The sequence below is a fragment of the Chiloscyllium plagiosum genome, unplaced genomic scaffold, assembly GCF_037043375.1.
Source record: "Chiloscyllium plagiosum isolate Xiang-an unplaced genomic scaffold, Cpla_swu_hap1 HiC_scaffold_20, whole genome shotgun sequence".
Lineage (NCBI taxonomy): Eukaryota > Metazoa > Chordata > Chondrichthyes > Orectolobiformes > Hemiscylliidae > Chiloscyllium > Chiloscyllium plagiosum.
In genome coordinates, this window is record NW_028270158.1 from 43,732,887 (window position 1) to 43,757,706 (window position 24,820).

General features: G+C 43.3%; 1 protein-coding gene across 1 annotated transcript; it reads right to left on the minus strand.

Annotated features, from left to right (window-relative positions):
* Positions 1 to 84: 84 nt before the first annotated feature.
* LOC122560610 (PDZ domain-containing protein 9-like) lies at positions 85 to 23,973 on the minus strand. Its single transcript, XM_087998067.1, has 4 exons — positions 23,966 to 23,973; positions 23,407 to 23,606; positions 3,604 to 3,781; positions 85 to 1,023 (listed from the first exon to the last, which is right to left on the minus strand). Exons 1-4 carry the CDS (start codon positions 23,971 to 23,973, stop codon positions 267 to 269), a joined length of 1,143 nt encoding a protein of 380 aa, XP_087854193.1. The 3' UTR covers positions 85 to 266.
* Between the last annotated feature and the right edge of the window lie 847 nt (positions 23,974 to 24,820).

The following is a 24,820-nucleotide window of genomic DNA, read 5'->3' on the forward strand; positions in this document are numbered from 1 at the left end:
GAAGGCTGAGAAAATTGTTTCACCTTGTAGGGGAGACTAGAATTAAGACAATAAATGTAAAAGAGTAACTAATAAATCTAAGAAATTTAGGAGAAACCTCTTCAGCCAGAGAATGGAAAGGAATTGGAACTTGCTGTGGACTGGTTTAGGCAAATAGTATAGGTACATTTAAGGGGATATTAGATAAACGTGAAGAAAGGATTAGAAGGATATATTGACAGGATTAGATAAAGAGGAATTGGAGCTGGTCCGTGTGGAGCAAAGCGTCACTTTAAACCAATTTCTGTGCTATAAATTTTGTCTCTACAGAAAGTGTTATTTAGCCATCTTGAAATACAATAGTCTCTTCGTAGGTGAGTGTTGTCAATGATTGTGTCCGAACTGCAGGATTCTGTTATCTGACCCTCTGTTGAAGTAGAATTTTCTGAGTCTGTGTCGTTGGACTGTGTAGGAGTGTTCAATAATCCACTTTTGGAATTCTGTGACGGGGATTCAGAGCTGGAACTAACACTACTCTCTATGGTAGTTGTATTGGTTGTAGATTCAGTGGTTTCTATGTCTTCAAATTCTAGGCTTTTTACTTCAAGGGGTTGCTTTGAATGTTGGGGTGAATTACGCAAAGAACTCTTGTCACCATTGGAGCTTGGAGTTTGTAGATGTTGGATCCAGAGCGGGTCTGTGGACGATGAAGAGGATGATGTGGTGCTTATGGTATCTGACTCTGCAGACCACAGGTGTTGAAGATTAGGGATGACCTCCTCCTCATCATCATTAGATATGACATCATCATCAAAAGCCTTGTGGAACACTACATCACAGCCAACATGAAGGCCAACCAGGAGTATGTTCTGATTCTTCTTTGGTGCATGCCATGCTCTGGAGATGGGTGGCTTGTATATACCTGTGTCATGCCAAAATAAGGAAAGGGGCTTAAAGTTCTTGAACTTTATTTTAGTGTGTTCATCATTGTCATCGTCTTCACTGCTGCTTAACCAGTCGTCTTCCTCACTGCTGAATCGAATGCTAGAGAGAGAAAAGAAAGGCTTCCATTTTTACAACTTTCAAAACCTCAATTTTCCACAATGCTTTACACCTCATGAAGTAGTATTGAATTGTAGTCACTGTTTAAAAGCAAAATTAAATCTTTTATAATTGTAAAAACTTGTGTTATGAAGTTAAAGGCATATACTCTAGCTTTGAGAGTGAATGCTGTTTTGCACTGAGAGCTTATGACCACCTGTCATATGACTACCTAGCAATCTCTACTTAAATTGAAACTATCTAACATTTGGCTGTGAAACAGATACCTTTAATTTTGGTTGCTATTTTGGTTAAATTCCAATTGTTGTCAATCAGTTTAAATTATGCCCCAGGATACTAAAACCCAATCAATTTTGAATTTATTGTTTTTGCCGACCTCTAATTAATGAGATGATCCAATGTTCCGAGTGTAAAGAAGCAGGCATTTTGAAAGTTAGACAGAAAGAGACTGCCATTTAAAAACACTTTTTCTCTGTCAAAGGTATCTTTCTCATACGAAACATCTTTGCAGTAAAAGACCAAAGGCAATCCAGGAAAATCTTCAGCTGAAAGGAGGATGACACTGGAGATGACAGCTGCTGTTTGGTTTTGAAATCATGTTGATGTAATTTTAATATGGGTTTTTTTATTGTAACAGTATATTATAGAGTTGGAGGCAGATATCAAACCTTTTTAGAGAAAGGAGGCTTAGAGTTGTAAATAGTTGTGTACTGTTAACTTTTAAGGAGTAAATTGAGATTATTTTCTTTAGTGGAATTTGGGAGCTCTGTCACTCATACTTTTAACAGATTGAGGCGAGGTGAGCTTTTCTGGGTGTTTGGTTTAATTAACAGAAGGGTTCACTACTGTGTTGTAACAACATTGAGGGGATATAGGTTTTTAATTTTTTTTTCAAGTGAGAAAAGACCCAGTGTAGTCTTTCTATCTTATGCCATTCCTTTAATGTACTGTGATTGCTGCATTTTTTTTGTACCCATTCAAAACTCAATATCCTTTTCTAAAATAGGTGAAGTTCAAAAAGTACTTCAGATGTTGTATCACTTGGGGCAAATACAACAATTTATTTCATATTTAGATTAATACTAGAAAGGTAGCTGGCAAAACTCAGCAGGTCAGCCACGGTATATGGAAATAAAGAAAATTAATGTTTCATGTCAATGAACTATCTTAACTGAAGAAAGATAGAAATGTAAAAGATGGATGGAGTAGAGAAACAAAAGTTGCATTCAAATGGCTTTTATGTAACAACCCATGCCTCATTTGGATACAACATGGAGTAAAGAAACAAGATGAAGATCATTGTAACAAAATAAGAGGGGGGAAAAAAGAACAAAATGGAAGCTGGGGATCAAAAATTGTTGAATGTAGCAAGTGACAGTGTGTCAGGTTGAAAGATAAGGTGTTGCTCTTCAAACTTGAATTTTACTAGAAGACTAGCAGACCATGGACTGAAAGGTCAGCATGGGAGCAAGATGGAGAATTAAAATGACTTGAAACATTATCTCTCTTTGCACAAATGCTGTCCAATTTGCTTTTTCTTGCATCCGATTTCCAGTGATCACAGTTTTGATTTTGTAATAATATAGTACTTTTAATGGTAAAACAAGTTTAACATTTTTTTTGTCCCAATATTTTGTTTACTCATACCAGCCAGGGGATATTATGCTGGCTTAATGACTCCAAGATCAATTTCCTGCTCCAATACTTCATATAGTCCTACTTAACACATTACACCTCATTGAGGCTACATGTAAGAAGATTGAGGTCATCATACTGAAACACAAGATTACGTTGGGTTTACCAAGGGAGATGCTGGAATGATATTTCTTATAGAAAAGTGGAGAACCAGATAGGGACACGGTTTCAATTTTATTTAAGGTAGAGATGTGGAATCTCTTTGCTCAGAGGGTCATTAGTTCTTTGGTAGCATTCTCTTCAGTGAATTGTGGATGCTGGTTTGTTGTATACATTCAAAGCTGAGGACAGATTTTGAAAAAGGGAGTTAAGGGTTGTTCATATGACTGGCATCCCAACTACCATCTTAAACATTCAGTCCTTTCACTACTGACACACAGAGGCAGCAGCGTACCAATACAAAATACACAGCGTCTTCCAAACCTGTGACCTCTACTATCTAAAAAGACAAGGGCTGAGATGCAGGAAAACACCTGCTGCAAGTTTTCCTCCAACCTACATACCTTGCTGACTTGGAACTTATTGCTGTTCCTTCACTATCATTGATTCAAAGTCCTGGAATTCCCCCATCTTTCAGCACTGTGGGTATCCATATGCCCCAAGGGTTGCAGCAGTTCAAGAAGGCAGTTCACCATCTGGTTGAGCAATAGGTTCTGGCCTAGCCAGTGACATTCAGATCCCGTCAATGACTTTTGTTTTTAAAAGTGGAGCTAAGGCCACAATTAGATCAGTCATAACCTCATCAAATAATGGAGTATGCTTTATGAGCCAAAGGCTGATAAAACAGTTTGCTTTTGCTCTGTCCTTGTTCCCAAAATTTAATATAGTTTAGCCTAGAAAACTGAACCATTAAACATTTAAGCATACCTCTCGTTTGAATGTATAGTTTCTGTCCGCATTTCCCAGTTGTCCGGGAGGTCTTTATAATTTCTGTACACAGTAAGTTGTAGCTGTGTTCCCACTGGAATTTCGCCCACAAGGCGGCGCAATTCCCGCAGATTGTGACCAAGGACATTTTTGCTGCCAATTTTAACCAGGATGTCTCCTATTTGCAAACATAAACGAGCAAGAAAAATCAAAGGAGAATGGGGGTGACTGACAGAAATGAACACTGTCCAGATCTTCTTCCTCCACCCCGCCATTACATCATTTGCACACCAAATATAGGAAATTATTGTTGTGAAGGTGCTTTATGTCTAATATAGTTTAGAGAACTTAAGTTTTAAAGGATTGTGAAACATCGATTCCTAGAAATCATGAGTAGCACATTCATGACTGGTGATGACTGCTTTGCTGTAGGCCCCCACTGGGCTACTATTAGACAATGACTAGCTTGGACTGGTTCTTATTTACTTGTTCAATTGAAGAAACGCCTGCTAATAAAAAGCTGATTTGGAGCAAAGCCTGCTGGGAACCAGCTGAGTTGGAGGAAGGCCTAATAAAAAGCTAAATTGGAACAAACCCAGTTATGAACAAAAAAAGAAGTTGCTGTAAAAGCTCAGCAGGTCTGTGAAGAGAAATCAGAGGTAATGTTTCACGTCTGATGACTTTAGGCTTGAACTCTCCTATGTCCTAGCCTCCAGCCCCACACAGCAGCCCTTGTTATCACATAGTCTGCTATTACATACAAGTATGTGGTGCTGGAAAAGCACAGGTCAGGCAGCATCCAAGGAGCAGAAAAATCGACGTTTCCGGCCAAGGCTCTTCAAAGGAATGAGGCTAGCTGCCTTGGGGGTGGAGAGATAAATAGGAGGGGGGTGGGCTTGGTGGGAGGGTAGCTGAGAGTGTAATAGGTGGATGGAGAAGGGGGTAATGGTGATAGGTCGAAGGGGAGGGTGGAGTGGATAGGTGGGAAGGAAGATGGGCAGATGGGACAGGTCTGAGCTGGAAGGTTTGAACTGGGATAAGGAGGGGGGAGGGGAAATGAGGAAACTGGTGAAATCCACATTAATGCCATGGGGTTGGAGGGTCCCAAGGCAGAAGATGAGGCGTTCTTCCTCCAGGCATTGGGTGGTAAAGGAATGGTGATGGAGGAGGCCCAGGATCTACATGTCCTCAGCAGAGTGGGAGGGAGATTTAAAATGTTTGGCCACGGGGTGGTGGGGTTGCTTGGTGCAGGTGTTTCGGAGATGTTCTCTAAAACACTTTGCGAGTAGACATCCTGTCTCCCCAGTGTAGAGGAGACCGCATCAGGAGCAACGGATACAGTAAATGACGTGTGGAAATGCAGTTGAAATTTTGATGCATGTGGAAGGCTCCTGTGGGGCCTTGGACGGATGTGAGGGGGGAGGTGTGGGCGCAGGTTTTGCAATTCCTGCGGTGGCAAGGGAAGGTGCTGGGATGAGAGGGTGGATTGTTGGGGGCCATGGACTTAACGAGGGTAGTTGTGGATGGGGGTGGGGAGGAAAGTGTATCTCTGGTGGGGTCTATTTGGAGGTGGTAGAAATGGCAGACAATGATGCAATGTATACAGAGGTTGGTGGGGTGGAAGGTGAGGACCGGTGAGGGGGGGGGGGTTCTGTCATTGTTGTGGTTGGAGGGGTGGGGTTCAAGGGCAGAGATGCAGGAAGTGATGAGATGCATTGGAGGGCATCAACCATGTTGGGGGGGGGGGAAATTGTGGTCGTTTTTAATAAATAATTTTAATGAAAAGCTTTTTTTAAAATCTTTTACAAAACATTTATATATAAAGAAAAAGAATAACACAATCAAAACAGAAAAAATACAAAGAACAAGGCCATAGCATTCTACCTTTGTTAATAAACAACCCACTATTCTACCAAAACAAACATATCTACTTAACTAAAACTAAACTACAAACATATTAAATAAATACTAACTTAAACTATATTCAAATAAATTAAATTATATCTCACTACTTTATTCTATCTTACTCATCACACCTCCACTGAGGCTCCCATCCCTGGGAGTGCCCCCTACAGTACCCATATTCTTTTCCTTCCTGTCTCCTCCTCCTGGGGCCCCACGGGTGCCCATAAAGATTCCCTCGGCTATACCACGTCCCTGACTAATATTTCCAACAAGTCAGCTTCAATATAATTTTAAAAGGGCTGCCACGTTCTATAAAACTGCTCCGCTTTGTGGTGCACCATATTTGTGAGATAATCTTGGCAGAGATGCTCCATCACCAGCTTATGCCACCCCATAAGATCTGGTGGTTTTTCTGACATCCCGTTCAGTAGAATGCTCTTCCTCACGCAATGGGCAAGGATATTACAGTTTCTTCCCATGTTCCCCCAGAGAGGGCACATTTGGCAACCCCAACAGAATTACTGGATTCATGTTAATTTCAATCCCCAGAATGTCCTTTAACTCCCTTGCGCTAGCACTCCAATATCTTTGGATCTTGCAACATGACCAATAACAATGTGTGAGAGTAAATTGCGGTCTTCAAAGAAGGAGTTCATCTAGTCTGTTCTATGGTGGAACTGGCCCTCCTGGGAGCAGATGCGGCAGAGGCAGAGGAATTGGGAATAAGGGATCACATTTTTGCAGGAGGCCGGGTGGGAGTCAGTGGGTTTGTAGAAAATGTCACTGTTGAGTTGGCCACTGTTGATGGAGATGGAGAGGTCCAGGAAGGGGAGGAAGGTGTTTTGCCTGAAGGGCTTTTGCCTGAAACATTGATTTTCCTGCTCCTTGGATGCTGCCTGACACTCTTGACTTTAATCTCCAGCATCTGCAATACTCACTTTCGCCTAGTTGCTATTACACACAACCCATTGTTAGCCACTAACAGTTTCTATTAACAGCTATTCACTCTCCCAACCAGATCGTTATCCACTCCTTTGTCTAACTGTTTTTTTTCTCTCTCTGGGCTTTACACCTTATCTTTTCCTCTACCTGTTTCTGCATAAACTGATATTTTCCTAGCTATGATCAATTCTGAGGAAGGGTCACCAGAATCAAAATGTTTACAGCATCCATAGTTCTTTCGGTTTCTGAAAAGAAAACCCTCTTATTGAGTTCAGGGTGAAACCTAATTATTGTTTTGAAAGAATGGTTGAAAAGTTATCTCAAGCTTGTATTTTCTGATCAAGCTGTATCTGCAAAACTTCATCAACAAACATGTTGGAATATGGTTAGAAATCACACAACACCAGGTTATAGTCCAACAGGTTTAGATTAGATTCTCTACAGCACGGAAACAGTCCACACTGACCCTCCGAAGAGTAACCCACCCAGACCCATTTCCCTCTGACTAATGCACCTAACACGATGGGCGATTTAGCATGGCCAATTCACCTGACCTACACATCTTTGGATTGTGGGAGGAAGCCAGAGCACCTGGAGGAAACCCATGCAGACACAGGGAGAATGTGCAAACTCCACACAGACAGTCACCCAAGGCTGGAATTGAACTTGGATCCCTGGTGCTGTGAGGCAGCAGTGCTAACCACTGAGCCACCATGTTGTCTTATTTGGAAGCACGAGCTTTTGGAGCACTGCTCCTTCATCAGGTAGTTGTGGAGTATAAGATTGTAAGACACAGAACTTATAGCAAACTATAGCAAATTTTTAACTTTGTTTGATAAAGTTCCCTACAGTAGGCTATTATACAAAATGTGGAGGAATGGGATTGTGGGACACATAGCAGTTTGGATCAGTAATTGGCTTGCTGAAAGAAAACAGAGGATTGTAGTTGATGGAACATGTTCATCTTGGTGTCCAGTTACGAGCGGCATACCACAAGGGTCGGTGTTGGTCCACTGCTGTTCATAATTTTTATAAATGATCTGGATGAGGGCTTAGAAGTATGGGTTAGTAAATTTGTGGACGACACTAAGGTCGGTGGAGTTGTGGATAATGACGAAGGATGTAGTAGGTTGCAGAGAGACATAGATAGGATGCAGAGCTGGGCTGAGAGGTGGCAAATGGAGTTTAATGTGGACAAGTGTGAGGTGATACACTTTGGATGGAGTAATTGGAATGCAAAGTACTAGGCTAATGGTAAGATTTTTGGGAGTCCAGATGAGCAGAGAGATCTCGGTGTCGACGTACACAGATCCCTGAAAGTTGCCACCCAGATTGACAGGGTTATTAAGAAGGCATACAGTGTTTTGGCCTTTATTAATAAAGGGATTAAGTTCCGGAACCAGGAGGTTATGCTGCAGCTGTACAAAGCTCTGATACGGCCACACTTGGAGTATTGTGTACAGTTCTGGTCACCGCATTATAAGAAGGATGTGGAAGCTTTGGAAAGGGTGCAGAGGAGATTTACTAGGTTGTTGCCTGGTATGGAAGGAATGTTTTACGAGGAAAGGCTGAGGGTCTTGAGGCTGTTCTCATTAGAGAAGAAGGTTGAGAGATGACTTAATAGAGACATACAAGACAATCAGAGGGTTAGATAGGGTGGACAGAGACAGCCTTTTTCCAAGTATGGGGACAGCAAACACGAGGGGACACAACTTTAAAGTGAGGGGAGATAGATATAAGACAGATGTCAGAGGTAATTTCTTTACTCAGAGAGTAGTAATGGTATGGTATCACCATGTCCAACTCCGCCCCCAAGCCGACCTCTGTCCCCGCCCCCAGGCCTAACCCCGCCCCCACATCCAGCTCCAGCCCCACACCAGGTCCTAGCTCCCCGCCCTGCCGTGTGTTCACCATCCCTCCAGACTTGCCCCTCTCTGAGGATGAAAGATCAGTCCTCAGCAGAGGTCTCACCTTCGTTCCCACACGTTCTCGGGTCAATGAATTCAATATACGGAGTGACACCGAACAATTCTTCCGCCGCCTTCGCCTCCGTGCCTTCTTCTTCAATCAAGACCCTCACCCACCCTCTGACGACCCCTTCTCCCACCTCCAACACACCCCGTCCACCTGGACACCCCGTGCTGGCCTCCTACCTGCCCTCGACCTCTTCATAGCAAACTGCCGCCGCGATATTAACCGCTACCTGAACTCCCACACTCCCCCCACCCACTCCAACCTCTCACCCTCGGAACGCGCAGCCCTCCACTCCCTCCGTTCCAACCCCAACCTCACCATCAAACCAGCTGACAAGGGAGGCGCAGTAGTAGTTTGGCGCACTGACCTTTACACCGCTGAGGCCAAACGCCAGCTCGCAGATACCTCCTCCTACCGTCCCCTTGACCATGACCCCACCCCCCACCACCAAACCATCATCTCCCAGACCGTCCATAACCTCATCACCTCAGGGGACCTCCCATCCACCGCCTCCAACCTCATAGTCCCACAACCCCGAACCGCCCGTTTCTACCTCCTGCCCAAAATCCACAAACCTGACTGCCCCGGACGACCCATCGTCTCAGCCTGCTCCTGCCCAACCGAACTCATCTCGGCATACCTCGACACGGTCCTGTCCCCATTAGTCCAAGAACTCCCCACCTACGTTCGTGACACCACCCACGCCCTCCACCTCCTCCAGGATTTCCGCTTCCCCGGTCCCCAACGCCTCATCTTCACCATGGACATCCAGTCCCTGTACACCTCCATCCCCCATCACGAAGGACTCAAAGCACTCCGCTTCTTCCTTTCCCGCCGTACCACCCAGTACCCTTCCACCGACACCCTCCTTCGACTGACCGAACTGGTCCTCACCCTGAACAACTTTTCTTTCCAATCCTCCCACTTTCTCCAAACAAAAGGAGTAGCCATGGGCACCCGCATGGGCCCCAGCTATGCCTGCCTCTTCGTAGGGTATGTGGAACAATCCATCTTCCGCAACTACACTGGCCCCACCCCCCATCTTTTTCTTCGCTACATTGATGACTGTATCGGCGCTACCTCGTGCTCCCACGAGGAGGTTGAACAGTTCATCCACTACACCAACACCTTCCACCCCGACCTCAAATTCACCTGGACAGTCTCGGACTCCTCCCTCCCCTTCCTAGACCTTTCTGTTTCTATCTCAGGCGACCGAATCAACACGGACATCTACTACAAACCTACCGACTCCCACAGCTACCTGGACTACACCTCCTCCCATCCTGCCCCCTGTAAAAACGCCATCCCATTCTCCCAATTCCTTCGTCTCCGCCGCATCTGCTCCCAGGAGGACCAGTTCAAAATACGTACAACACAGATGGCCTCCTTCTTCAAGGACCGCAATTTCCCCCCCGACGTGGTCGACGGTGCCCTCCACCGCATCTCCTCCACTTCCCGCTCCTCCGCCCTTGAGCCCCGCCCCTCCAACCGCCACCAGGACAGAACCCCACTGGTCCTCACCTACCACCCCACCAATCTCCATGTACAGCGCATCATCCGCCGTCACTTCCGCCACCTCCAAACAGACCCCAGCACCAAGGATATATTTCCCTCCCCTCCCCTATCAGCTTTCCGTAGAGACCACTCCCTCCGCGACTCCCTTGTCAGATCCACACCCCCCACCGACCCAACCACCACTCCCGGCACCTTCCCTTGCAACCGCAGGAGGTGCAACACTTGCGCCCACACCTCCCCCCTCACATCTCTCCAAGGCCCCAAGGGAAACTTCCATATCCGCCACAGATTCACCTGCACCTCCACCCACATCATCTACTGCATCCGCTGCAGCCGGTGTGGCCTCCTCTATATTGGGGAGACAGGCCGCCTACTTGCGGAGCGATTCAGGGAGCACCTCTGGGCCACCCGGACGAACCAACCCAACCAACCTGTGGCACAGCATTTCAACTCCCCCTCCCACTCCACCGAGGATATGCAGGTCATTGGACTCATCCACCGCCAAACCACAACAACCCGACGGTCGGAGGAGGAGCGTCTTATCTTCTGACTGGGAACCCTCCAACCGCAGGGGATGAACTTGGACTTCACCAGTTTCTTCATCCCCCCTCCCCCCACCTTGTCTCAGCCGGATCCTTCCAGCCCGGCACCGCCTTCCTGACCTGCAGTCTTCTTCTTGACCTCTCCGCCTCCACCCTACTCCGACCTATCACCCTCACCTTGACCTCTTTCCACCTATCACATTTCCAACTCCCCTCCTCCAAGTCCCTCCTCCCTACCTTTTATCTTCTCCTGCTGAACACTCTCTGCTCATTCCTGAAGAAGGGCCTGTGCCCGAAACGTCGAATCTCCTGTTCCCTGGATGCTGCCTGACCTGCTGTGCTGTTCCAGCAATAAAGTTTCAACTTTGATCTCCAGCATCTGCAGACCTCACTTTCTCCTATGGAATGCTTTGCCAAGTAGTAGATTCGCCAAGTTTAAGTGCATTTAAGTCGTCATTGGACAGGCATATGGACGTACATAGAATAGTGTAGGTGGGATGGGCTTCAGATTAGTATGACAGGGTGGCGCAACATCGATGGCCAAAGGGCCTGTACTGCGCTGTAATGTTCTATGTTCTATATTTACCAGAGAACAGTACACTGGCTGTGGCCAGCCAGCTCAGAGTCAGTCTTCAAAACTGAGCAAATTTTATTCTCCTGTTATATCTTTTTCACTACTGCCTTGCAGCAATGATGTTTTTTCCCCCACAGTACCCATGTTGTGTGTGCGTAAGTGCAGGAGCCAGTAAAAAAAAACAAGTGTGAGATAATTTTATTTGACATTTCCACCGCAGAGAAAACACCCACGTGGCCAGTGAACCAGCGACCTTTTTTTTTTGTTCTTTTCAGTCCAAAGGAGAATACAAAAAGGCACCAGCCTTCCTTCTCACACAAGTACACTGGCTGTGGCCAGCCAGCTCAGAATCAGTCCCCTGAACTGAGGAAATTCTAATCTCTGGTTATATTTTTTAAAATCCCCACACTACCGCCAAATTGCGATGGTCAGCCCGGGCTCTCCTGATTGGCCCTGGTTAACATCCCAATGAAGGATTTCACAGAGAACAAGGTCCACCTGGTTCCAATCACTACAGATAATAAAGCCACAATTGTGTTTATTAAGAAGTCTGGTTGGTAGAGCTTCTTATTTTCAATCCTGATACGGACAAGGAACTTTGTTGGTAACTGGAAAGGATATTTTTATTCCATGCTGTGAGCTGTGGAATAGTGGGACTACAGAAACAATGCACTCCTACAGCTTTGGTCATAACACTGTGGCTAGTTTAGATTAGATTACATTACAGTGTGGAAACAGGCCCTTCGGCCCAACAAGTCCACACCGACCCGCCGAAGCGCAACCCACCCATACCCCGACATTTACCCCTTACCTAACACTACGGGCAATTTAGCATGGCCAATTTACCTAACCTGCACATCTTTGGACTGTAGGAGGAAACCGGAGCGCCCGGAGGAAACCCACGCAGACACGGGGAGAACGTGCAATCTCCACACAGTCAGTCGCCTGAGGCAGGAATTGAACCCGGGTCTCTGGTGCTGTGAGGCAGCAGTGCTAACCACTGTGTCACTGTGCCGCCCACAGTCTGTGACTTCAATTGCTAACACTGTGACCGGTATTCTTGGTATGTTCCATTACTGTTTCTCTTGGACTGAAAGTGATGGACTTATCCATCGAGGCAAAATTTTAATCTTTAACTATGGATTAAAGCCTGAAATTTTGTTCAGACACTTGCAGAAACCTTATTTGTAATTTGTATAATTAATCCTCTTAAGTATAGCTTCCAGGTTCTGTAACATGCATTTCAATTTTGAATCATGCAGCATTGACATTTTCTAACTTAATTTCATGTGTACGTTAAATGTATTAACATAATTGAATTCTGTTATCCTAAGTAGCACATTGATTTTAACTGACAATTTTTAAAGATGGAAGTTTGGATATTAAATTAAAATGTTTGGCCCATATCCCTCTAACCTGTTCCTATTCAATGTAGCCATCCAGATGCCTTTTAAATATTGTAATTGTACCAGCCTCCACCACTTCCTCTGGCAGGTCAGTCCATAAATGTACCACCCTCTGTGTGGAAAAAAAACACCCCTTAGGGTCCTTTTAAATCTTTCGCCTCTCACCCTAAACTAATGCTTGCTAGTTTTGGACTCCTCTACCCTGGGAAAAAGATCTTAGCTATTCACCCTATCCATGCCCCTCATAATTTCTGGTGGACTTGAAAGAAAACTCATCAGTGACACCACAGGAAAGTTATGAGTTGATTGTTTGATGAGTAACTGATGTTGCTTACTGTGTGTGAAGTGCTGAAATTGAGAAAATATAAATTTTTAAAAATGTGTAATACCCTATGAAGTGGGAGATGGCACGGGGCAGGGTGACACTAAGCACACACATGCAAGCTAGCCGCTGAGCCATAAGTTGGCCACTTGGCACGCAAGATGGTCGCCGGACCACAGTATGAAGAGAGAGAGGAGAGCAAATACAGATACTGCCCTGGGGGGCCACCAGGATGCCAGCACAATGCACTCACAGCCTAGTTGATTAGTTTAAAGCAGGTGGGGGAGTAGTGTATACTGCCCGCCGAGGGTTTGGGTCCAGCCAACACCTTTGATGGAAATGCTAACTGTTTGATACGGACTCAATACCAAGTGCTAATACCAGGGCTGCAGTAATCATCCTTGTCAGCAAGAGCAATTAGCACCCATTACTACAATAATGAACTTCCGCAGAAATTGACAATGTCTGAGCTGGAACTATAAGACCATAAGACATAGGAGTGGAAGTAACGCCATTCGGCCCATCGAGTCCACTCCGCCATTCAATCATGGCTGATGCGCATTTCAGCTCCACTTACCAGCGTTCTCCCCGTAGCCCTTAATTCCTCTAGACAACAAGAATCTATCAATCTCGGCCTTGAAGACATTTAGCGTCCCGGCTTCCACTGCACTCCGTGGCAATGAATTCCACAGGCCCACCACTCTCTGGCTGAAGAAATGTCTCCGCATTTCTGTTCTGAAATGACCCCCTCTAATTCTAAGGCTGTGTCCACGGGTCCTAGTCTCCTCGTTTAACTGAAACAATTTCCTAGCATCCACCTTTTCCAAGCCATGTATTATTTTGTACGTCTCTATTAAGTCTCCCCTTAATCTTCTAAACTCCAACGAATACAATCCCAGTATCCTCAGCCGTTCCTCATATGTTAGACCTGTCATTCCAGGGATCATCCGTGTGAATCTCCGCTGGACACGTTCCAGTGCCAGTATGTCCTTCCTGAGGTGTGGGGACCAAAACTGGACACAGTACTCCAAATGGGGCCTAACCAGAGCTTTATAAAGTCTTAGTAGTACATCTCTGCTTTTATATTCCAACCCTCTTGAGATAAGAGACAACATTGCATTCGCTTTCTTAATCACGGACTCAACCTGCATGTTTACCTTTAGAGAATCCTCGACTAGCACTCCCAGATCCCTTTGTGCTTTGGCTTTATTAATTTTCTCACAATTTAGAAAGTAGTCTATGCTTTTATTCTTTTTGCCAAAGTGCAAGACCTTGCACTTGCTCACGTTAAATTCCATCAGCCATTTCCTGGACCACTCTCCCAACCTGTCGAGATCCTTCTGTAGCCTCCCCACTTCCTCAGTACTACCTGCCTGTCCACCTAACTTCGTATCATCGGCAAACTTCGCTAGAATGCCCCCGGTTCCCTCATCCAAATCATTAATATATAATGCGAACAGCTGTGGCCCCAGCACCGAACCCTGCAGGACACCGCTCGTCACCGGCTGCCATTCTGAAAAAGAACCTTTTATCCCAACTCTCTGCCTTCTGTTAGACAGCCAATCCTCAATCCATCCCAGCAGCTCACCTCGAACACCATGGGCCCTCACCTTGCTCAGCAGCCTCCCGTGTGGCACCTTATCAAAGGCCTTTTGAAAGTCTAAATAGACCACATCCACTGGGTTTCCCTGGTCTAACCTACTTGTTACCTCTTCAAAAAATTCCAACAGGTTTGTCAGGCATGACCTCCCTTTACTAAATCCATGTTGACTTGTTCTAATCAGACTCTGCTCTTCCAGGAATTTAGAAACCTCATCCTTAATGATGGATTCTAGAATTTTACCAACAACCGAGGTTAAGCTGATTGGCCTATAATTTTCCATCTTTTGCCTTGATCCTTTCTTGAACAAGGGGTTACAACAGCCATCTTCCAATCATCCGGGACCTTTCCTGACTCCAGTGACTCTTGAAAGATCTCAACCAATGCCTCTGCTATTTCCTCAGCCACCTCTCTCAGAACTCTAGGGTGTATCCCATCGGGGCCAGGAGATTTATCAATTTTAAGACTTTTTAACTTTTCTAGCACTATCTCTTTCGTAATGGCAACCATACTCAACTCAGCCCCGTGACACCCTTTAATTTTTGGGATATTACTCATGTCTTCCACTGTGAAGACTGACGCCAAGTACTTGTTAAGTTCTCCTGCTATTTCCTTATCTCCCATCACTAGGCTTCCTGCATCAGTTTGAAGTGGCCCAATGTCTACTTTTGCCTGTCGTTTGTTTCTTATGTACTGAAAGAAACTTTTACTATTATTTCTAATATTACTGGCTAGCCTACCTTCATATTTGATCCTCTCCTTTCTTATTACACTCTTTGTTATCCTCTGTTTGCTTTTGTATCCTTCCCAATCTTCTGATTTCCCACTGTTCTTAGCCACTTTATAGGATCTCTCTTTTTTATGAGACTGACAATGACCAGGCTGAAATTAACAAAGGCTGCGCTGGAACTGACATTGACTGCACCAAAACTATTAACGATACTGCAATGTTTACAATAAACAAACTATGTTACAAAGACGATAACCTCATCACTGACCTATTATATTAAAAAATGTATAAAAGTATCTTGACATGCTCCGGGTTGAGAGAAGACTCGCAGCTGACCACTGAGCTGTTGGTGTCTTTCTCTCCCCGGAGCTCCGGTAATTCCTTGTACAATAAACTCTGTTGTTGAACCCGAACTCTGACTCCGAGGCTGGTAATTTTCCCGACAAACACACAGATTACATTAGATAAGAGATTCTAGCAGAAAGGAAATAAGAAGCTAATGATTTCATCATATATTTTATTAGAACATAGAACATGACAGCGCAGTACAGGCCCTTTGGCCCTCGATGTTGTACTGACCTGTGGAACCAATCTGAAGCCCGTCTAACCTACACTATTCTATTCTCATCCATATGTCTATCCAATGACCATTTAAATGCCCTTAAAGTTGGCGAGTCTACTACTGTTGCAGGTAGTGCATTCCACATCCCTACTACTCTGAGTAAAGAAACTACCTCTGACATCTGTCCTATATCTATCACCCCTCAATTAAAAGCTCGTGCTATCCATCGCCAACTGAGGTAATAGGTTCTCACTGTCCACCCTATCTAAGCCTCTGATTATTTCATATGTCTCAAGTAAGTCAAGTTTGTGGTGTGAATTTGGACTTGCAGAATTACATTTTCTTTTGCTCAAAAACTGCATGAATCCATGTAAGATTCTGTAAATCCCTTTTGTAGATTAGAATCAGTCCGAACATTGGGGCACAGACAGCCTCACACAGGGCACCTCACACCTTCAATGCATTATCTGAGCCAACATGGCACCTATTGTTAAAGTTCACTTGAGAATGTAACTTTAAGAAAGTTCTGGAATTTACAAATGAAAGAATTGAAACCAACATGCCCATTCTAAAAGATGAGAGACTTAACAAACTTTCTAGGTCTTTTTCAAAATATAATTCACACTGTAAACTTTTGCTATAAATTCTGTGTCCTACGATCTTAAACTTGACAAGCACCTGTTGAAGGAGCTGCGCTCCAAGAGCTAGTGCTTCCAAATAAACCTGTTGGGACTATGACCTGCTGTTGTGTGATTTTTAACTTTGTACACCCCAGTACAACACCAGCTCCTCCAAATCAAGTATTCTCTTTGACCACATTGTCTTAAGAAGTTTATTAGATTCTAAGGTTTAAGTTCATACTGTCACCATTAGTGAGAAAAAGACATTAATTTGTTCAATAATACATTCATCAGATAATTAATTACTTAATTCAAACACAATAAAAATGGTGATATGTTAGATTTCAGGATGCTCCAGGACATCAGTATGATCCATAGCAAACACATCTGAAGGAAGTGTTTGCCATCCGAGTAGATTTGGCTTAGAGTTTATGAGCTAGAAGCTAGACTACCAGCACTTCAACACAGCAGGGAGGGAGAATGTTAACTGGACACTTTTATTCCAGGAAGTGGTTATACACTTTAGGAGAGGGTCTTCTGGTCTGATCTCGTCAGGAAAAGGACAGTAACATCTACAAGTGTGGAAGCTGGAGCATCACCTTCTGCAATTGTCCAACAGGTTCAATGTTTTTTCAGTTTGTTGGGATGAGAGTAAGGGCTGCAGGGTGGTTGAGCTCATTGACCATGGCACTGTGATAAAGGAATTCATTCAAGTGGGAGTAGCAGAAAGGAATGTAATGGTATTAAGGGATACTAGAGTATGATTGACACTGTTCTCTGCATCAGAGTTCAGAAGTCTATTATATGGCTGGTGCCCATTCAGGATACACCTTTCAGGACTGGAGAACACTTAATGGTAAGGTCCTAGGGAGTGTTACTGAACAAAGAGACCTTGGCGTGCAGGTTCATAGCTCCTTGAAAGTGGAGTCGCAGGTAGATAGGAAGGGTTACAGGGATAGGGTAGAGGGGTGGGTCTGGGTAGGCTGCTTGTTTGGAAAAGGCGTTTGGTATACTTTCCTTTATCGGTCAGAGTATTGAGTCATTGGGAAGTCATGTTGCGGCTGTACAGGACATTGGTTAGGCCACTGTTGTAATATTGCATGCAATTCTGGTCCCCTTCCTATCGGAAAGATGTTGTGAAACTTGAAAGGGTTCAGAAAAGATTTTCAAGGATGTTGCCAGGGTTGGAGGATTTGAGCTATAGGGAGATGCTTAACAGGCTGGGGATGTTTTCCCTGGAGCATCGGAGGCTGAGGGATAAATAGACAAAGTCTTTTCCCTGGGGTGGGGGAGTCCAGAACTAGAGGGCACAGGTTTAGGATGAGAGGGGAAAGATATAAAGAGACCTAAGGGACAACTTTTTCACACAGAGGGTGGTACGTGTATGGAATGAGCTGCCAGAGGAAGTGGTGGAGGCTGGTACAATTGCAACATTTAAAAGGCATTTGGATGGGTATATGAATAGGAAGGGTTTGGAGGGATATGGGCTGGGTGCTGGCAGGTGGGACTAGATTGGGTTGGGATATAATTTGTGGTGGGAGGGGGAGGATCCAGTTTATCTTGTTCATGTGATGTCAGCACCAATAGTTTAGGAAGAACAAAGAAAGAGGTTCTGCATATTCAGTATGAGGAGCTAAGCGCAAACTAAGAAGCAAATTTCAAAGATGATAATCCCTAGATTACTACCATAGTAATACATAATTTAGCATAGAGGAAATAAAATCATAGAATTGTGTAGATCAAAGACTGGTGTGGTAAAAGTGGGCAATTATTGGGGCACTGGCACCAGTACTGGAGAGAGTGTGGCCTGTGCACTGCATTGGTCTACAACTGAACCTTGCTTGGACCAGTATTCTATTCAGCTACAAAACTTGGGAAGTATAGAGGGTTTTAAATTAAACAGTGGTGAAAAAGATCCAGTTTAGGAAGATTTGGTAAGTCAAAGAGTAGCGAGACAAGGCTAGTCAGAAAGGTATTAATGTAGGAAATAATAAACAGACCATGATCGAAAGGGATAGCTAGTGAAGATCAACAGATGAGGCTAGAGGTTACAAAAATAATAAAGCAATGAAATAAAGTGTCCATATCTGAATGCACATAATATTTCAAATGAAACAAATTAATTGATGACATAAATAGAAATAAATAAGTACTATCTGATAATCATTACAGAAACATGGCTGCAGGTTGATGTAAACTGTGACCTGCGTATTGAATGGCATACAACATTTAGAAAGGATTGGAAGCTTGGAAAAGGTGGAGGGGTGGTATTAACACAGGAGAGAGGAATTATTTAAGTTCAGGGTACCATGATGTAGAAACATGTTTGGGTGGAGATGAGAAATGATAAAGGCAAGAAACCATTTGATGTTTCAGCCCCCTCACATGTGGTAGGATGGAATATAAAGAACAAGTAATGGGACCTTGTTCAGAAAATTAAGTTGATAATCATGAGAGATTTTTAATCTACAAATTGGCTGGAAAGGTCAATGGGAAAGATAGCCTCCATAAATAATTCAATAGAATGCTTTAACGATAGTTTCTTCGAACAGGGCATTTCGGAGCCAGCCAGAGAGCAAGTTATACATGACCTGATACCTTGCAATACGTTAGGATTAATTAATAATCTTGTGGTTGAATATGCCCTTAGATTGCTGCAATCATAAAATAATTCCACTTTACATTCAGTTTGAGGCAGAAAAGTGTGGGTTCAAGACCAGAACATTACACTTAAATCAAGGCAATTATGAGTGCATGAAAGTAAAACTACATAAAGTGGACTGGTAAATTAGGTTAGGGGATAGGTCAATATAGGCACGGTAGCCAGACATTTAGGTGGGTATTCCAGAATGTATAGATTCCAAAATTATAGAAAAAAATCCAAGTAGAACCCACCATCTGTGATTAACTAGAAAGGTTAAATTTAAATATTAATGAGTGTAAATGAGACATAGTATAAGAGAAAGCTCACTATAAATATGAAAACAGATAGTAAGCATTTCTAAAGATATTTAGAAGTTAAAAGACTTAAAGTGAGCATTGGTCCTGTAGAAAGTGAGACTGGGGAATTAAAGATGATCAATAAAGGGACAGCAGATGAATTGAACAGGTATTTTGCATCAGTATGCATTATGAGGATACAAGATACATCCCAGAATTATTTGTTAATCAGGAAATAGGAGAGGGCAACTCAAAAAAATTACTATCACCAGGAAAGTGGTACTAGAATCCTTACAGTATAAAAGCAGGCCATCCGGTCCATCGAGTCCACAGCCACCCTCCAAACAAGCAGCCCACCCAGACCCACCCCTCTACCCTATCCCTGTAACCATGGCTAATCCACCTAGCCTGCACATCCCTGGACACTATGGGTAATTTAGCATGGCCAATCCAGCTAACCTGCACATATCTGGACTATGGAAGGAAACTGGAGGAAACCCACAAATGCACAGGGAGTATGTGCAATTTCCACACAAGCAGTCACCAAAGGTTGGAATTAAACCCAGGTCCCTGGCGCTGTGAGGCAGCAGCGCTAACAATTGAGCCACCGTGCCAAGATAACAGCTGGTTTAGCCACTCCCTTGTGCTGTTATCTTTAACCTCCGTGACAGAGGACAGGAACAACTGGGAGACCATGCTGTCTGTGGGCTTCATGTCATACAGTCTGCATAAAAGGATTTGCTGATCCTCAGGGTGCCAGACTGAGATGTTGTTACCAAGACATTTTCTTCCTTCAGGCTGCAACACAGAGTTCTCCTTGTGCACCTTCTGGAAGAAGAAATGCGAGCACGTCTCATCCTGCTCCACAGTGCAGACCCTTGATTGGAAGATTAGCTTGGAGGCCTCTGAGGCAAAGAGTGAAGCTTGCTGGCTCTTCACCTCCTGGAGAACCTCTGTGACATCAACCCCGATCATCTGCAGCAGGAGTTAGTTATGCATGTTTTTCTGGAGTTTGGACTGTTTTCCCTGTCTCTCTCTCTTGCCTTCTGAACACCTTTGAGGATAAATAACCTCTTGATATTCCCCTTGACTGTTTCCCAGAAGTCGGCTGGAGATTCAAACTGAACAAATTGTGGGAGCTGTCAAGTCCCTGGGTCATTCTGAAACCTCACGCTAGAATCATAAACTAAATCAAAAACAAAAACAGAAGTTGCTGGAAAAGCTCAGCAGGTGGGCGGCACGGTGGCACAGTGGTTAGCACTGCTGCCTCGCAGCGCCAGAGACCCGGGTTCAATTCCCGCCTCAGGCGACTGACTGTGTGGAGTTTGCACATTCTCCCCGTGTCTGCGTGGGTTTCCTCCGGGTGCTCCGGTTTCCTCCCACACTCCAAAGATGTGCAAGTCAGGTGAATTGGCCATGCTAAATTGCCCGTAGTGTTAGGTAAAGGGGTAAATGTAGGGGTATGGGTGGGTTACGCTTCGGCGGGTCGGTGTGGACTTGTTGGGCCGAAGGGCCTGTTTCCACACTGTAAGTAATCTAATCAAATTCAGGTCTGGCAGCATCTGTGAAGAAAAATCACAGTTAACATTTCCTCAGAAGGGTGACCGGACCCAAAATATTAACTCTGATTTCTCCTCACAGATGCTGCCAGGCCTGCTGAACTTTTCCAGTAACGTCTGCTTTTGTTTCTAATTTACTGCGTCTGCAGTTCTTTCAGTTTTTATCATAAACAAAGATCCTGGCGAGATAGTTGGTGCATTTGTTTTGGTTTTCAAAAATTGCCCTGATTTGGGAATGGGTTCCACTGGGATAGAAAGCAGGGAACTAAAGGTCAGTTATTTTAACATCTGTTATAGTAAAGCTATTATTCAAAACATTATAGCAGGGCACATGGAGAAATTCAATGAAATCAGGTTTCATTGAAAGGGAAATTATGTATAACAAATTTATCAGAGTTCTTTGAAGAAGTAACTTGTGTTGTGCATGAATTGTAACCAGTGGATATCCTGTACTGATTTTCAGAAAGCATTTGATAATGTGCTGCATCAAAGGTTATTGAGGAAAATAAATGTTAATAGTGTAGGGGATAACAAATTGGCTTGGATAGAAGTTTGGCTAGCTAATAGGAAACAGAGAGTAGGCATAAATAGTTTGTTTTCTTGATGGCAAGACGAAATAGTGATTTTCCACAGGGATCAGTGCTAAGCCTCAGGTTTTTATAATTTCTGTAATGACAGATGAAGGGATCAAAAGTACAGTTGCTAACTTGGCTGATAACACAAAGTCAAGTAGAAATGTTAGTTGTGAAGAGAATGTAAGGAGGTTAAAAATATAAATGTGTTAAGTGAGTGGGCAAAGATGTGGCAATGGAGTATAATGTGGGAAAATGTGAAGTTTTCCTTTTTGGCTTAAAGAATAATAAAAAAGCACAATTTCTAATTGGCAAAAAATTACAAAGCTTTGAGATGCAGAGGGATCTGGGTACCCTCATGCATGAATCACAAACAGTTAGTATCAGATACAGCAAGTAATTAGGAAAGCTAATAGAATGATATGATTTATTACGATGGAAATTTAAAACAAGCATAGTGAAGCAATGCTTCAATTATACAGGACTTTGGTGAAAGCCTATTTGGAATATTGTGTACAGTTTTGGTTGGCCTTTTTAAAAAAAGTTGAAAATGTTTTGGGAAAAATCTCAGGAATGGAGGTGTTTTCTTATGAGGAAAGGTTAGACAGGTTAGGCTTGTATGTGCTGGGGTCTAGAAGAGTAAGAGGTGACCTGATTGAACTATATAAGATCCTGAGGGATCTTGACCAGGTGGATGTGGAAAGGACGTTTTCTTTGTGAAGGTCACTGTTTAAAAATAAGGAGTCATACATTTAAGAAAACGAAAAGGAGAATATTTTTCTTACAGAAGAGTGTTTTGAACTCTGCTTCTGCTGCCTTTTGAGAAAGAAGTCCTTGAGATTTTAAAGGCAGAGGTAAATAACTTATTGATGAACAAGAGGGTGAAATATTATTGGGAGTAGGTGGGAATGTAGAGGATTACACCTGCTTTTAATTCATATGTTCATTCGTAAAATCCTCTACCAATTGTTTGTTGTAAACCAACTACATGTTTTTCACACCCATCTTTTGATTCGTTATTTGTCTCATTGCTACCTTTTGCTTTGCATCACCATCCCTTTAACTACTTATTTCCTGTCATCCAAATTATCACAAATCTTCCTTTGTTCAAACTCTGCTAAATTGCTAACTTCTTGTTATTGATTAAAATATTAATTCAGTTTTTCTCTCGACAGATGCTGTTGGATCTTTGTGTTTTCTTTTTTCAGTTTTATTTATCATAGATACAGCATAAAGAATTTACAGCCCAATTTACTGACCCATGAGAGCTTCTCCCATCCCTCTTCATAGTTGGAGATCAGTATCTGAACCCTAACAACATATCTTTCTATTATAAAGACAGAAAGTTCTGAAAATACTCTGCAGGACTGAAGGAATCTAAGCAGAAAGAGAGGCAATGTTTCAGGTCAATGACCCTTTAGCAGAACAAGAAAAAGCATGTTCTTCTATTCCTTTCTCCCTGGTGTCTATTTAGTTTCCCCTCAAATGCATCATTGCTATTCATCTCAGACTACTGTCTATGGTAGCGCATTCCACCTTCACACCACTCTCTGGACAAAGAGGTATAAAACACTGTTGTATTCCTTAAGATTTCAATCGTGACTATCTTGTGTTTTTCACTTCTATTTTTGGACTCACCTTGCTCCCACCACAAGTGGAAAGATGGATCTATTTATGATTTATTTTTTATTAATTCACGGGATGTGGCAAGGCTGGCATGGATTCCTCATCTCTTTTTGAGTAGGTGGAATGCTGGGTCACTTCAGAGGGTAATTAACATGGGTCAGAATGGCAGATTTGTTTCGCTAAATGCCATTATTGAACACAATGAACTTTTACATTAACCTGCTAGTTTCAGACCCCATTTCTGATACTATCTTCAATTCCAGATTTATTTAATTAACTGAACTAAATTTCCACAGGTGCTTTACTGGGGTCATTCCACTCAACACCCACCCTGCTCATATGGCCAATTGGTTTTGAAAGGGTAGTCATGTTTTATCAGATTTCTTACAACAGATTGTTTTGTTTTTAAATTACCTTGCTTTAGGTTTGCTGCTCTGTGGCTGTCTCCAGAACTGTTCCCAATAACATGAACGATCTGCAGAAAGGATCCATGTTCGATCAAGACCAAACCCAGGCCATTAACATCCTTTTTGATTAATGTATTTAGGCTGGGACCTAAGTTATGTTCTGGAACATCTTTCATATCTCCATCTGGTTCTGTAACACAGAATAGCCTTGTTTAATTCATGAGAGTGTAATTGTTACTATGTGTATCAGCTATGCACTGAGAAGTAGTGAGGAAACTCCAAAAAATACAGTCACAAGAATAAACTCGGAGTATCAGGAACGCTGGAACAGATTGGGGTTCTAATCATAGAAAAAGGCGGCTGAGGAGTGATCTGATAAAGTCTTTAAAATTATAACATAAGTGTAGAGAAGATGTTTCCAATGACAGGGAAACAAAAAGTTGGGGGCATTAGTATAAAACAGTCACTAAAAAATCCACTGAGGAATTCAGGAGAAATTTCTCTTATCCAGGGAGTGTGAGTTGAAGCTGTAAACACTAAAATACATCAGGGAAGGTGATCATTACCTGTACATTTTATCCAAGATGCTGTTATACCCCTTAACATGAGGGTTGCTCCATTTGGTCCATGGTCAGGGAAAGGAAAGTATGATTTTGAATGAGGCAAGTAAAGGGAACCAAGAAGATAGAAATGGAGGAGCCTCTGCCATTGCAATTATCCAACAGGTTTGAGGTTCTTGCAGCCTGCATGGATGAAATCAGGGTCACAGAATGGATGAGGAGCAAACCATGGCACCATGAAGCCATTCAAACTGGGGAGTTATAAGGAATATGTGGTAGTAGATGGCTGTCAAATCAGGGAGAGAAAGGCGTTGTTCTCTGCAGCCAACAGTAAGAGTCTAGAAGGCTGTTTGCTATCTGCCTGGTTCCAAGGTTCATGACTCATTCTTTCTGCTAGAACCATAGAGTCAAAAGACAGAAAGAGGCCTTTCAGCCCAACTTATCCATGCTAACCAGGTTTCCTAAACTGAACTAGTGTGATTTGCCTGTGTTTGGCCCACATCCCTTGAAATATTTCCTATCCATGTACCTGTCTGAATGACTTTTAAATGTTGTTATTGTACCTGCCTCTATCCCTTCGTCTGGTTGCTCTTTCCATTTATGCACCATCCTCTGTGTGAAAAAGTTGCCCCTGGGGTCCTTTTAGATCTTTCCCATCTCACCTTAAACCTACGCCCCCGAGTTTTGGATTCCCCTACTCTGGGTAAAAGTAATTTGCCGTGGGACGGGAAAGATCCAATTGTCATGGTCCAAGTAGGTAGTGATCACATAGAAAGGATTAAGAAAGTGGTTCTGCTTAGAGAGTATAAGCAGCTAGGAACTAAATTAAAAAGCAGAAATTTTGTATTTTATCTGAGACAA